Source organism: Tasmannia lanceolata, unplaced genomic scaffold (assembly GCF_043159265.1).
Source record: "Tasmannia lanceolata isolate RefF3 unplaced genomic scaffold, GAP_Taslan_0.1 ptg000003l, whole genome shotgun sequence".
Taxonomy (NCBI): domain Eukaryota; kingdom Viridiplantae; phylum Streptophyta; class Magnoliopsida; order Canellales; family Winteraceae; genus Tasmannia; species Tasmannia lanceolata.
Genome location: NW_027518680.1, coordinates 58,246,543 through 58,262,190, shown reverse-complemented (window position 1 = coordinate 58,262,190; position 15,648 = coordinate 58,246,543). Strand labels below are relative to the sequence as shown.

Below are 15,648 nucleotides of genomic sequence, written 5' to 3'. Positions count from 1 at the left end.
TGAATCACATTGTGGGAGTCTTCCTCTACCACCATTCTAATTAAATCTTCTCCCACTAGCAACTTAATGCCTTGGTGGGCCACACGCAACTCCGCCTCACTAGAGACAGCCACTCCAATGGGGCCTACAAAGGTCCACCTCACGGGTCTCCCCTGTCATCTCCTAAGACACCCCGTGTACCTACTCGACCAGGATATCCCAAACTTCTTAATAAACTTCTTCTTTCAAAAACACCTTATCCCTTTCTTTTTATTCTATTATAATTGTATAATCTCTGTTAACGTATCTCATCCAAGATAACCATGACATACCTTCTATATAGTCAAGGCATCATGACATCATGCTGAATCATGAAATCGTCCATTCTGCAGCAGCCCAAGAAGGAAGATATCTTCAACATAATAAGATAAGGATTGATGATGTCACCCTTGACTAGCCAAAGAAGGAATGCCTTTCCAATTAATGCCATGTTGGGAAAGAAAATATTTTATTCATTCTTTGTATTTTATATTCTTCCTTATATTGATTGATTGTAATCATGAAATCCTACTGTCATGAGATATGACATGCTGTACTCTTCCATGTAGAGAACACCCTATTCATTATAAATATAGAGTGGCAATCCAACGAATGGATATGCAACAATTGTCTTAACTTTTGTTTTCATGGTATCAGAGCACTAACAATTTTTCTATTGCTAGTCAAATCGATCCTTCTCTTCCTAACTCTCCTTCTTCTTCACTTCCTTTTCTCTCCTTTTTCAATGGCTTCTACTGTATCTGCCACTAGCTCTTCTTCCCTCCCACCGTCTGATTCAACAATCATGCCCAATGCTGGAATGGCTTCTACCATATCTGCCGCTAGCTCTTCTTCCCTCCCACCATCTGGTTCAACAATCATGCCCAATGTTGGATTGCTTACCAATATTTCTCATCTTGTCTCTGTGAAACTTAATAGAACCAACTACTTATTATGGCATAGTCAACTTCTCCCTATCCTTAAGAGCCAAGACGTCTTGAAATACGTTCATGGTAGTCTCTCGGCCCCTAGTCTGTTTATCACGCAACCTGGTGATGATAATGATGTCCTCACCATCTATGGACCTCGATCCTGAGGACGATGAGCGAAGGACGCGAGATCCCCCGTGAATCCTCTGAGACCTCCACAATGTGAAGGAGAGCTCTACCAAGGAACTCTCGAAATGATGCTACTCATAGCATGGGTGGCGATTGATATGTATAAGATACCTCTTGATCAGGAGACAGGAGCCTCGAAACCAAGACGCATCTGAAAATAACTCAGAGTCGCCATCCAAGGAAATGGGCCCTGGATCCCATGAAATACTCTGTTGCAACGAATAACCAGAGATACAAAAGGTCCGTGCCTGGTGACGAATGAGGAAGATCTGAAGAGCACCCCAATTTGCCCAAGTGCAAGCACATGGTCTCTTATGCCAGTTCTAATTAACTTTGAAGAATTTTGGGCGAAAATCATGTGAAATGGGAACAATCATCCCCAAGAAAACGTCTATCTAAGCATGCATGACCCGGGGATGGGCAAAAAAAGCTAACAAATCCTAGTTCATCGCTTCTAATCCTAACTCATCACATCTAAGAAAGTAGTAAACAATCGCACGCATTGCTATAACTAAACAGATAATGACAGATATAATGAGATAAGGAAAGCAATAAAGAGCTATAGCTAGACAGATAATCAAGATAAGACGAATGAATAAACGCTATAGCTAAGCAACCAAAGTAGTAAAGTAAACACACTAGCATGCGAGCCTATGCAAGAGATAAGACTGAGAAAATGGCAATCAATCACATGCTAGAACAGTAAACAAACTAAAAAAAGTAATTCATAATAAACCAAAGACAAACCCACAGTGATCTAACAAGATGTAAGAAAATAAAGGAATCAGAAAATCAAAGGTATACGATGACCAAAAATGCCAGGGGAAAGAAAATGGAACACACGATAGGCTCAGAGGGCGATTCAAATGGAATCAAGCCCAGCGATCCTAATCTGCTGCAGATCAGACAAGTCTCGCGATCATCATGGCCTATCGTTGAGCTCAGCGAGGACAATCCCTGTGAAGGGGTCACGCTACGTCATCGCCCGTCCCAAAACCCGATAAAATGTCGGAAAACTGATGAAAACCAAAAAACCACGATCGAAACCGGAAATGGAATGAAAAGAGGGCTCCGAGTGACCTGGCAATCACCACCCTTGCCCATTTTTTAGTTTTTTTTGTTTTTTAAAGGTTTGAAAATATTTATTAAAAAGGTTTAACTGAACTTGGGTGAACCCAAGCTACCTACGTACCTTGTGGAAAGGGATCAAGCCAACGTAGTTCGAAACAGCTTTTTCGAAAAAAACAGTTTTGTTCTTTTTGATGTTTTTAGATTTTTATTGTTTTATCCCTTTGATTGAAAGGGGGTTTTGGCTCTGGAGGTTTCTGTCCGTCGTCGCCTTAACCCGACGATGTGTTCCCAAAATCGATGGAATCCCGAGATGCATAGAGTATTCCAAGGAACGTGAAGAGAGTAGTCCCGAAAGAAGGTAAGAAAGGAAACCCCTCGAGCCCTGTGAAGACTCTAAGACGGAGAAGATGATAGGAAGGGCAAGGGGTTGGCTCAAGAAACATTCCGTCATCGCCTTAACCCGCCTGAAATGTTCCCAAAAGTCGGTGGAATCCCTAGGCGGAAAGAAATCACGGAAACCCAGAGAAAGTAATCTCAAGAGAACTGAAATGAACGAACCCAACGGACAAGGAAGATTCTAAGAAGCCTATGAGGATCACTAATGCAGGTGTAGGTCAGGGATATCCTTGAAATTCTGAATATCAGAGCAAAATTTGAAGGAAGAGCAGAGATGGGAGGAGGGATTAGCTCTTTTGATCAGCTTGTTCTACAGGGAACGAAGCTGAGCAGATTAATTATTCTGATCGACTTGCATCATAGGGAACGAAGCTGTCTCGACCCTAAGAATGGATCAACCATCGTGCAACTAACAAACAAATTGTGCTGAACAGAGATATGGTTTTAGCCTTTTTTTTAAAAAAATCTACCCAAGCACCTCCTCTCCTAATGTATAGCGAACTGCCAAAATGCAGTTTTCAAAAGGCTCTCTCGAAACCATCAAAAAGGCAGATTAAGCTATGTAATTATCAAAACATGGCAACACCAAGATCCAAGTTGATCACCACCATTTACACTATGATGTCTCAATGAAGGCTGCTAACTCAGTTGTACACACTTCCATTGAGATACCAATTACATTGGAGGCATGTCACCTGTCCAGAACTACCCTCACAATTAGAATTGATTTCAATGGTGTGATACACCAAACAGGGCCATCTTCACAATATAATAGCCCCAATATCAGTTCTCTTTACCTTAAAGAACTGACATCATTGTAACCCTGTATTGGAATTGCACAAATTAATCTTGCCTTCTATGACTAACAAGTCCTAACTGATGCCATTAAGATTCCCAAAAGAAACTAAAAGGAATGATGAAGATGGCAGAGACTAGCATGGATGGTTTATTCAGACAATGCCAATACTACTGGAATGAGTTATAAGTATGGCCACTCCCCTGTTTCGATATCCATACCAAACTCATCTCCATCCATGTTACTGCTCATCCATAGAACCCATTTCAATCTCCAAAACTATGAGAAAAACTACTACGCTGATATAAAAAAGAATTAAGTGCACTCATCAGCTAAGCCATAGAAAATTTACAAGTAGCAGCAACATGTGACTCTAAAAGAAAAACCCATCACACCCTATTGGATATAAAACCTATGAAGCAGCCATTTACTTGAATAAGATAAAAAAAAAGGCATGGATTTGAGTTTGGATCAACTTACAGTAAGAAGATATTACTATCCTCTTCTTGAATCCGAGCTGCGAGGTAGAGGGCCGCGGATTTCAGCCGGAATTGAGGTTGCCGGAGATGTCGAACATGACAAGGGAATGAGGAAGATGATGATGTTAGAGGTGTTTATGGAGGCTGAGGATGGAGGAGTTGTTAGTGGAGATGGGTGGTGAAATGGGTTTGTAAAAAATCAGAAATGGGAGAGGTTAAAATGAAATGGGTTTGACAAATTCCAGATTGGGGTTGGATTTATGGCTGTAATTGGTCGTGAAAATGAGATGGGTTTAAGGGAATGTGAAGAAGAAAATGATGGTGACCGGATTTGAAGAGGTGGCTGTTGGTGGAAGAAGAAATGCAGAGGTGAGGGTGAAGTTGAAAATGGATTGGTCAAGAAAATGAAATGGGTTTCTATGGAGGAGGGTTCGAGCGAAATTACAGAGGTGGATGGCTAGGAGGTGGAGATGGAAGATGAGATGAAGTGGGTTTGGGTCGGATTTTTTGGGGGGCTTTGGCCGGATTCCGGCCAGATGCCCGGAGAAGATAAAGGAAATGGTGGTGGTAGGGTCGGATTCGGGTTAGCAATGGGTTGGATTGAGGGCAGAAACAGGGGATAGGGTGGTGGTGGCTGAAAATGGAGGAGAATCCAAGTGGGTTTGATGAAATTAGGAAGGGGTTTAGTGGCAAGGGCGGAGATGGAGGTGAAGGAGAAGAAATGGCAGGAAAAGAGGAGGTTGCCGGTCGAAGATGGAGGTTGGGGAAGATGAAGCTGGAGCCGATTCTCCCTCCCTCTTTCTCTGCTATCTCTCTTCTCTTCTCTGGGGAAGGAAGCTCTCTCTCTCTCTCTCTATTGTTTTGATGAAAATGGGAAGAAAACCCTTTTCTCCTGTAGCTCTCCTCCTCTCTAACAAAAAGATGATCGGGCCTCCCTCCCCCCTCTCACAAGCTCTCAAGATTTTATACTTAGGGTTAAATCCCTAATCTTCATCCTAACCATCTACTCTCCCTTTAATGCCTTGGATCATCTCTTTTTGTAGAAAGGTCTAGAACCTTAGGCATGAGCTCTCCATCATGGCCGTACACTTGTTCATTTTTTATCCCTAGGGTAAGGTGATTTTACCCTCCTACCATTAGGCCCTACTTGCCTTTTCTTCTTATCAATGTGCACCCTTTCTTTGCTAATTCACCCCATTTCTAAAAAAATACATCTGACTATTCTTTCTTGCTCAGACAGCCCTCCTTAACATATTTTATGCGCTACAGGGGGGTGGTCTAAGCAAGAAAGGGGAAAAGGCAAATTATTTTCCCCTAGTTATTTTTCCAAGGATATGATATTGACACGTCCATATTTTGATAATTACACTCTCCCGGCTTGTCTTTTCTCACTTGTGGAGTACTTTGGAAAGATGTAAAAACCATTTGATAATTCTTTAAATCCCAAAACAAGCCGGGCTAGTGAAAATATCAAAATATGACTGTGCCGATATTCATGGAGCCCGGGGGTTCAAATAGGGGGATGCCACCACCAAGAACTCAAGGGTATTGTGCAAATTTTCGTAAATTCAGGGAAAAATGCAAGGAAAAGCTGGAGTAATTGAACGGAGGATATCAGTGGGGTTTCGGGATCACTTAGGCTTCCAGCATATTTTGAAAAATAATTTTCAAACGGGCAATTTCGGATTTTCATGTTCTTTTGCCATTGGACCTCAAATTTTAGAAACTTCGGAGCTCAGCTTTCAGAGCATTTCGGGAATCGGTTTCAGGAACTTGAAAGTTTGATTTTGGGGACTCAGGATTTGGTTTCAGGACTCAGGCTTCGGGAATTTTACCTGATTCCGAAAATTTATTCGACTTTGGGAAATTGGAGGAAATTGGGGGTCAGGTCAAAAAGGCCAGACTAGTTATTAAAGCTTCATGAGCGATCATTTAGATTTCAATGAATTGTGAATTTTAGGACACCCTATATGCCCTAACTAAATGCAGGTTAGCCCTAAGCTAATGCAGGTGGTTCCTACAACCTATGTGTAACTAGGCTGTGTATCCTGAGGAAAACAATGGGATCACTAACGCATCCTAGACCTAGTCATCAGTCGGTGATATGAATCACCAACTGACCGGACGGAGGCGTTCCTATAACTCTAGGACAAAACCCTAACTCTAAAACAAGCACACAACAAACAAGCAATACATCAAGGAGAAACCCCTAACTCTAAAACTCTCTACCTAGGACAAAGTCCTAACTCTAGAGGAAGATATTTTCGAAAATAAAATTTAGAAGATTTTTATGCTTTCAAAAGGTTTGAAAAGGTTTCTTATTTACAAAGTTTAGCTGGACTTGGGATACAGATCCCAAGCTGCACTACGTACCTCGTGGAAGAGGATCAAGCCAACGTAGTTCGAAACGAACTCTCTCTAAAACTTTAAAGTATTTCAAATGACTAAAGGATTTTGATATTTTTCAACTGTTTTTGAATTTTAAGATATTTCAATGTTTTGGGATTTTTAAATGTTTTAACATGATTTTGAATTTTAAGATATTTCAATTGTTTTTGGGTTTCAAATTTCTAATATTTTTGTGATTTTAAGATTCCAAATGTTTTCACCCTTTTGGTCAAAGACCTAAGGGAACACAAAGCAACACCCTAGGGCCAACCCTAGGGCTAACAGGGGAAACCCCTAAACCAGGTAAGCTAATGTCAAAGATAATGAAATGATCTAAGATCCCAAAAGGTAAAGCTCTAATGAGACTGTGCTAGTCCCTATCAAAGAAGAGCGACGACAATACTAAGGAGAAACTCCTAACTAAAAATACTAAAGAAGGGGGGTAAGTGAGTCAGAGACTCTCTAATATCGCAACTAAAAGAGAAGGGGGAATGAGTCAAAGACTCCCTAATAACGCTATCAAAAGGACGAATGAGTCAAAGACTCTCTAATAATACCACCAAAAGATAAATGAGTCAAAGACTTTCTAATAATATCGCTAAAGAAAGACAAACGAGTCAAAGACTCTCTAATAATACCACATAAAGGATGACTGAGTCAAAGACTCTCTAATAATATCACTATTAAAAAGAGGGTGCTAATGAGACTAGGCAAGTCTCCTAGACACAAAGGAGGGCTCCAAGTATCCCTATCATCGCCCTTACAACGATTAAGAAGGGCTAAGGCAACTAACAGACCAAGTCGGTCTGCAATTAATAAAGAGTACAAGTTAGAGGGTGCTCTATAAACGCAGTTAGGCAAGCCTCCTATAAGCGACTTTCTAGTGAGACAGGGCTTGTCTCCTCAAGGGTACAACTAAACTCTAATGAGACAGTGTATGTCTCCTATGGGTTAATTTTCTACAAAGCTAAAATGGGCTCCCTAAGGGATAGGTTCTAAAACGACAAGGCATGTCTCCAAAGGAAAATCACCTTAATGAGACAGAGTGTGTCTCCTAATGGGGCTCTAGATGACTCTTTCATTGCCCGTGCAATGAGGGAAAAACTAATGTCTAAAATATTTGAAAGACTGGGCTAGCCTACTAAAATAAAAGAGGGGAGTGCTACTAGGACTAAGCAAGTCCCCTAAGGATGGGCTTGGGCTAACGCCTTCATCGCCCTCGCAATGATGAATGCTAATATAGACTAAATTGAAAGTTCATTTATTTTGCCAAATTTTATCAAGTCATACTAACTATCAAAATAAATTGAGGTTAAGCAAGTATTAAAATACGATTGAATTGAACACGGGAATAGCTATAATGCATCCCTCTATTAAGACCTTCATCTTATTGTTATTCTTTAAGATATTCAATCACTTTCTGGCAACCCCTATAAGCCACACAAGAAGAAGACTACTATTGATAAATTTTGGTACTTCTATAAACCTCCAAATACTACAACAGATCTCACAAATTGTTATAAATCAATCACTAGGGAAAACTCAAGCTCCAACATGCAAAATCAAAGCATAGTTGACCCAACATCACTTTCTTTCACATTCTAAATCAATTAGGCGCCATAACCATACGACACTAGGAATAACGAATAACTATCCCTAAAAACACAACAAGCAATGCACGCATCAACAAGAAAGATCAAATAGACCATACATCTACCAAAGCATAATTAAATTGGCATCTTTTAAGATATTACCGATTGGATATTATTTCAAGTACACTAAAAGATAAATCAAACAAGATGTTTGCATGTAAAACCTGATCATTCTGAACTCTTTTTCATAAATATCAGCAAGAAATAAAATAAGTAGGTTATGTGTATTAAAAACAAATGAATTTGGGCTACAAGGCAATGTCTAATTTTTCAGTGGGAGGAAATATATTCAAAGCTAATACCTGTGACCATCAGCATCCCTCTACCTAAGTGTGAGGGTAATACATGTACAGTTCAGCACCTTTTAATAGGAGCTAAATTTCAAAATATTTTCTCTTTAAAAAAAATAAAAATACTAAGAGTGTGACAAAATCAAAATTGCACATGCACAGTTCAAACACTCAATACAAAAGCATGAGATTCAGACCACTGCTTTATATGGACTCTTGATTTTTCTTAATGATACAACCACAAGCAACTTGAGTAAAAAAAAAATGATAGCACTGATATCGTCCACAAGAGATAGAGGTGCAATTCCAGGATTGATAAATCAGCTCATATAAATATGATCAAATTTAGTTCATTCAGCCACTATACAATGGTATACATTAATGAATTGCAAACCAATCAATGGTGTGTGATCTAAATAATTGGGATATATTCTCAAGCAGTAACAAACAGAGGAGATGGTCTGAACTACAATTAAATGGGCTAATTCCACACACATAGAGCATGAGTTGGATCACAAAGATATGTGCTGATTTAATACAAACAGAGCATGACACATACAGATTGAGTTTCACGCACGAATACACACACATATACATCGATACACTCTCGCACACATATATATTCACATACATTCTCACATGTACTCACACACATATAGATTCACATAGACATACATATATATATGCTGCTCTACAAGCTGATTGTGCATTATACAAAACAGGGACTGAACTATAGGTTAATAATGCATAAAACAGGGGCTGAATTATGGGCTGATTTGTGCTAACAGTGGGGCTGAAGCATTGACAGAATTATGCTAAACATTGGGGCTGATCTATTGTGTAGAAAATGTGCTGAACCCACACCAAAACAGGGCAAAATTGATGAACTGAACTGTGTCCAAAACAGGGCTGAATTGTAATTGAAATATACATTGCAGCAGTTTACAAAAATGAGGACCCTATATGAACCAACTACCATTAAATCTTTGCTTACATGGAGTGAGATTTTTGAGAAATATAATAGGTGCTCCCTGAATGACTAGAAATAAATACCAGAAAATATTGAGTCACAAGGATATCATTCAAACAAGAGAAATTAATCTAAACCTGTGCAAGTGACATAGAGTGGGTAAGCTATTCTCAAAACACAATAAGACAACCAAATATAATGTCATTATCCTCATCAAATAGTGCTGGAAAATAGAATGTAACTACCAAACTTCAAAAAAAAAATATCTCAATTCTCATGGCTATTTAGATGACACAAATGATGTCATTCATGGTCGAATCAAAACCCATTTTACAACAGCCCTTTGCCCTTTCTACAAGAAATAGCCAACCTGGCTATAAACCCTCACCACACAGATACAATGATCAATCAAATAATAAGGGTTTCAGCTTCAATCGGTGGGGTAATTGAACTATGGGAAATAGGTTCTGAACTTAACTGTGTAAAAATAAGTAGAGTGTAATGACAAAGTCGCCCATTCCCCGTCGCCCATTCCCCTTTTTTTTTCTTTTTCTGATTTCATTCAGAAGAAAAATGAAGGCTCTCCCATTAAACATGAGCCGTACTCTCAATTATTATACAAAGCATAAGTATGGAACTTGTACATTTTCTTTTGAAAAATAAAATACAAAGCACCTATATAGTTATATAACCATATGACAACCAAAGAATTCCACAAAATAGTTTTTCTATTAAACAGACATTAAGGTATCAAATACTATCATTTTCAACTGATTCAACAATGTAAACTAAGACTTAGGCCGTAGTTGGGGCATTCCAAACAAAGAGTGAATAAAAGGAATTATCTCGAAATCAATTTCTTTATAGACATCAAAATCTGTATGCATGAGGAATCACTACAATTCCAAACAAAAATACATCGACAGATTATGAAAAATCCTCCACTAACATATCACCAAATGCACTGAGAGGGAAAACTGTTAAGAAATCATGGAAAACTATATGACTCTAAACAAGGCAATAACAACACATCATGAAAACCTATAAAATCTAATAGAGCCAAAGTACAATATGCCGAACTGAAATTTGATCACACACCGAAACTAAAAATGAAATTAACGAGCAACATCACAACATCATCAAACAGAAATTAACATAAATCGCAGAAAATCATCATAATATATATTTTTTTAAATGTAAAAATGAAGAGATTAAGTAACATTTCAAAAGGAAAATGTTTTATATATATAGGAAAGTGAAGCTACACCGCCGGCTTAAAAAACAATGGGCCCACATTGTTTTGGTGATCCAAACCATTCATTTGATTGGCCCTCGCATAGATAGGGTGTCCACCAAAAATCAGCTCCATAGGATCATCCCAACCCTTCAAACTGTGGAGGCAAAAATGGACAAATTCGTGAAGGTTTTTACACGTTCATTTTTGCCTCCACAAATCGTAGGGTTGGGATGATCCTGTGGAGCTGATTTTTGGTGGACACCCTATCTATGTGAGGGCCAATCAAATGAATGGTTTGGATCACCAAAACAATGTGGGCCCCATTGTATTTTAAGCCGGCGGTGTAGCTAAGTTAGCTACACCGGCGGTGTAGCTTCACTTTCCTCTCTCCCTCTCTTCATATATATATATGAAGAGAGAGAGAGAGAGAGAGAGAGGAATGGTTTCTGGGGCAGACCTTATCTATGTGAGGGCCCATTAAATGAATGGTTTGCATCTCCCAAACAATGTGGGCCCATTGTATTTTAAGCCGGCGGTGTAGCTTCACTTTCCTCATATATATATATATATATATATATATATATATATATATATATATATATATATATATATATGAGAAAAGTGTAGCTACACATACGTGTAGCTAACTTAGCTACACCGACGCCTTAAAATACAATGGGCCCCACATTGTTTCGGTGATGCAAACCATTCATTTGATGGACCCTCACATAGATAGGGTGTGGCCAAAAAATCAAATCCATAGGATCATCCCAACCCTACGATTTGTGGAGGTAAAAATGGACGTGTAAAAGCCTTCACAAATCTGTCCATTTTTGCCTCCATAGTTTGAAGGGTTGGGATCATCCGATGGAGCTGATTTTTTGGGCACACCCTGTCAATGTGAGGGCCTATCAAATGAATGGTTTGGATCACCCAAAGAATGTGGGCCCACTATATTTTAAGCCGTCGGTGTAGCTAAGTTAGCTACACATATGTGTAGCTTCACTTAACTCATATATATATATATATATATATATATATACCTTTTCTATCGTTTCTCTTTCTTCTGTTCTTCTCAAGAACTGCCGAAATTCACTGACTTTGTCGATCCATCTAGATGCTAACTTTGATTTCAAGAACACATCCGACCCTTGATTTTGCTATAGAGTAACGATCTAGTGGCTACAAACAAATCTGAGAACTATTCGAAGGATAATAGCATATCTAGGTTTAGAGTGAAGAAAATCATGAATCAAAAGATTTCTAACAAAGAAAACAAAATTTGGAGGTATGGATCTAAAGTTTCGAAGGAGTTAGGGTTCAAGGTTAGGGTTTCTAGCTTAGAAAACAGATCTTGATGAAAGAAGAAGATGATAATAACGACTAAAAGAAGGCCACCAGATCTCATGGCCAATGGCCAGAATTCGACCAGAGATTAGGCAGATCTGAATTGGAGAAAAAGGAATTTGGTGTCCCCCATTGGCAATTTTTCCTTGACTTTGTTTCTTTAGGCCAAAATTGGGCGTTACAATAGGCGTAAAATTTGTTTTACGCACATTTTACGTCCAAAATAAAAATAAAAATGGAGCCTTTGCCTTTCTTGTTTTTTTTTTAACTTTTTCTCTATTTTTTTAGCTAGACATTTTAAACCCGTCATTTTGGCTTAGCAGTTTTCTGTCATCATACATTTTGCTAATTATCACTACAAATTAGTTGGAAAATAGGCGGTCTTACCCTTATCATCAATTGTTCCGGCCTCGATTAACATCGGTAAATGACTTTTCAATGCATTGAGCGCAGCCGCTGCCGGCCAAAAAGCCGCTTTCCGAATTCCCATCTTATCGGCAATGTCAAACGCCCACCCCATGTTCTCTTCCGCAATTATACATGTAATTTTATCATCATCAGATTCATTAATCTTTCCGATCAGCTCCGCTAAATTACCCGGCATGACACTAAACATAGCGCGGCTTAGCTTGCCTAAATCGTTCCGATCTTCCTCCATCGGCAACCCATCGGAGATCGAGACTAGACGAACAAATTCACAATCGGTGGGACTATCTCTCAATGCCGCCATCACCCTGGCGTGATGGAAATCCGAATTCACGAATGTTATTTTGAATCCGCGATCGGCTAACTGGTGGGAGAATGACATGAGGGGAATGACATGGCCTTGAGCAGGGAATGGTAGGACTAACACGTGTGGCTTGCCCATGGCGAGCAATTAGGCGCGCTCTTTTTTCTTTTTTTTTTTGAAATGGTGAGATTTTATTAGAAGGTCGAGGCAACAAAGGAGTACAAGAGGGCAATGAGAAAGAGCTATAAAGAACTCAAGGGGGAAGAAAATAAAAAACCTCTAATGCAATTGGGCGCGCTCTCTTTCACACATGTTTAGTGTGTGCACCCTCCCTAGCTACTTATAGTAATGTTTAGGATTGATGGGCTGAAGAACCAACGGCCGAGATTTGTTTGATTGTGGTAAGAGTATCTCTTAGACTTCTTCCTTGTTTGTAGAAGGTATCTTCTTCGTTTGTCTTTGCTTTCTCATTTTTGGCTTTCATATTTGTGGTTTTTCACTTCTATGTCGTTTCCATTGTCTTCTTTAGTTGTTTTCTTCGTTATCTCCATATGTATATATATGGCTAGGATTTGTTTGCTAGGCAATTTTGAGGAAATCCATTTCTCCTTGGGGTCCAGTACTTTTTACAAAGTACTGGGCCCACTTCATAGTATAATCCAAACCGTTCATTTGATGGGCCACAATGTTAATAGGCTGTACCACATAGATCATAAAGACGAAACCTTACATTGTGACACATGTACAAGAAGACAAGTGAGCTTGAATACCCGTAATGTAGTTTGATATTTTGACTTGCAATGATAGTTGTGGGTCTATTTCAAGTTCATGGCCACTTTGGTGTTAATGGTGGATCCCTCATTTTTATTGGGTGGATTAGGTAGGAGTTTAAGGGGGCATTTGGACCTAGGAAAAAAATCCATGGGTTATAAGGCCTGAAATTTCCCTTGAAAACAAGAAAATTTTTTCCATTCTTGTAGGTTTGTAGTTTTCCTTGAAAACAAGGAGAATTTTTTCCTATGGAAAAAAATTCATCTTTATTTTCCAAACGAAATCAAGATTTGGAAGGGTTTGGAAAGCCATTTCGCGGACGCTAACACTTCCATAAGTCTTACGAAGTTTGAATTCTTATTTAAACTCGTCATTTTGGATTTTGAGAATTGATTTTGAGTCGAACAGATTATTGGACTCAAAATTGCATTTAATTTTTTGATTTAGTTTCACCTCCCTCCCGACTAAGTGCTTCGCCTAAAAATCTGCCTTTCCCTTTTTTATTTGAAGGACTGAGATTAATCCCACTAAAAATCGTGTGTTTTAATACCTACCATTCACCCCAAAAAATATATATATGAATGAATGGCCGATTTTATGGCAGACACACTTAGTCACAACAGACGTAAAACAGCCTCTTAATTTTTAATCAAATAGTTAATTTTGGATTCATAATATGAGTACACCATAGGCACGGTTTGTTCTGGATTTTAACAACTGATTGTGAGTCCAAAACTGATTATTTGACTCAAATTGCCCTATTCGTTTTAGATTTTGAGGACCGATTGTGAGTCCAAAACATCTTAATATACTCAAAATCACATTTAATTTTGTGTCCAATAATTGGTTTTGGTTCACAATCAGTTGTCTAAATCTAAAAGGAACAGGGACTTAAGTTTGAGGCCATGAGGGATATTACATGGCCTTGCGCGGGAAGTGGCAAGACTAGAACATGTGGTCTGACCATGGCGAGTTCACCCTCTCAAGCTACTTGTATTGCTACTTACATTACTGTAGTATGTAGTCTGTAGAACCAATGGCTAGCATTTCTTTGAATGTTTGTTGAGTAGTTTTTCCTTGTTGGTAGAAGGTATCTTCGATTGACGTCAGAGATATTTTGAACTAACGGGACAAAAATCTTTTGGAAAATGGTGGTTAGGATTGTCCAATTCATGAAACTTATGTATGGTCAGAAGATGAATGGTTGGATTACCAAAGTGTTAGAGCATCGGGGATGTAGAAACCTTGACAAATCGAAGTGCTAGGATCATCCTACCAAGATGATTTTGAATGGTTGAGATCATCCAATGAGTAGGGGCTACTAATTGATCGTTGTCAAAACATTGTGAACCTCACTCTTTTTGGAGGATCCAATTGCCTGCATTTTTTTGTCAACCCTCAACGTTTCTTCATAGTCAAGCCCATCCAAAGAAGGGCTAGTAGGCGAACGATCAGATCTTGTGGAAGAAGACGAACTATCAGAAGGTTCTATTTAGTGGCATTGCGCTATTTAGGTCCAGTTCCTAGACCCAATCGATAGATAATGGTCCTGGTACGCTCCTACAGGAGAACGAAATTCTGCATGATCTACAGTTCTATAGAATGAATTTGTTGCCGCTGATATGGCAATTAAGCACTCCCACCTCGGCTATCTCGGTTGCTCTTACTAAGGCATGCTAGAAAAGAAGCGGAGACAGGAAGGGACGTAGGGTGCGGGTGCGGGTGCGGGATCGTTAAAAAAATGAATTAAGTTAAGCCAGCAACACACAAGGTTGTGCTTCTAGAGTTCGTCTAGGTGAGCGCCAGCCACCGCAAATGACAATGTTGCTTAGATTCAGCACCATGTTTGTGCTACCTGTAGCTTTAAGTTGAATGAATGATTTCTTAGGATCGTTAAAAAAATGAATGATTTCTTAGGCTCTGTTTGTTTAAGATTATGAACACGTAAGTCCAAAACCAATTACTGGTCTCTAAAATAAATGTAATTTTGAGTCCCATAATTGGTTTTGGACTCACCATTTGTTGTCATAATCTTAACCCTGTTCGTTTGAGATTATGACAATAAGGGCTAATAAGGGCTAAGAGGGGCTAGCGGCATAAAGACGCTTCTGAGTATGTCGTGATGGGGGCTTTAAAGAAGCCGTAGCTTGCTTCAAAACCTTTACGTGCCCTAAACCCCTGCTCCCATTTTGAGTCGAGAGATTAGAGAAGCAGAGCTGAGACACATATAGCAAATCGCTCTAGACTAAACCCAACAAGGTGACCCTTACTAATCAAAGGCCTCTATAAAGTCAAGTGGAAATCTATTTTTTTCTCTTTCATTTCAATATAAAAGAGAAGAGAAATTTTTAAGTGCCATGACTCGATGAATTGAATGATTTAGAA

The 15,648-nt window shown here is 39.0% G+C and overlaps 1 protein-coding gene across 1 annotated transcript; it reads right to left on the bottom strand.

Annotated features, from left to right (window-relative positions):
- Positions 1–738: 738 nt before the first annotated feature.
- On the bottom strand, positions 739–12,492 carry LOC143869968 (UDP-glycosyltransferase 83A1-like). The gene is made up of 2 exons (XM_077376508.1): positions 12,150–12,492; positions 739–884 (listed from the first exon to the last, which is right to left on the bottom strand). Exons 1-2 carry the CDS (start codon positions 12,490–12,492, stop codon positions 739–741), a joined length of 489 nt encoding a protein of 162 aa, XP_077232623.1.
- Between the last annotated feature and the right edge of the window lie 3,156 nt (positions 12,493–15,648).

What these genes read in the sequence shown, in the direction of transcription:
- LOC143869968 (XM_077376508.1), bottom strand. Translation starts at nt 12,492, where the DNA reads ATGGCGGCATTGAGAGATAGTCCCACCGATTGTGAATTTGTTCGTCTA. An exon ending in CGGAACAATTGATGATAAGG is followed by an intron (nt 885 to 12,149) that starts GTAAGACCGCCT and finishes TTGTTGAACCAG; the next exon opens with ATGGTGGGAGGGAAGAAGAG.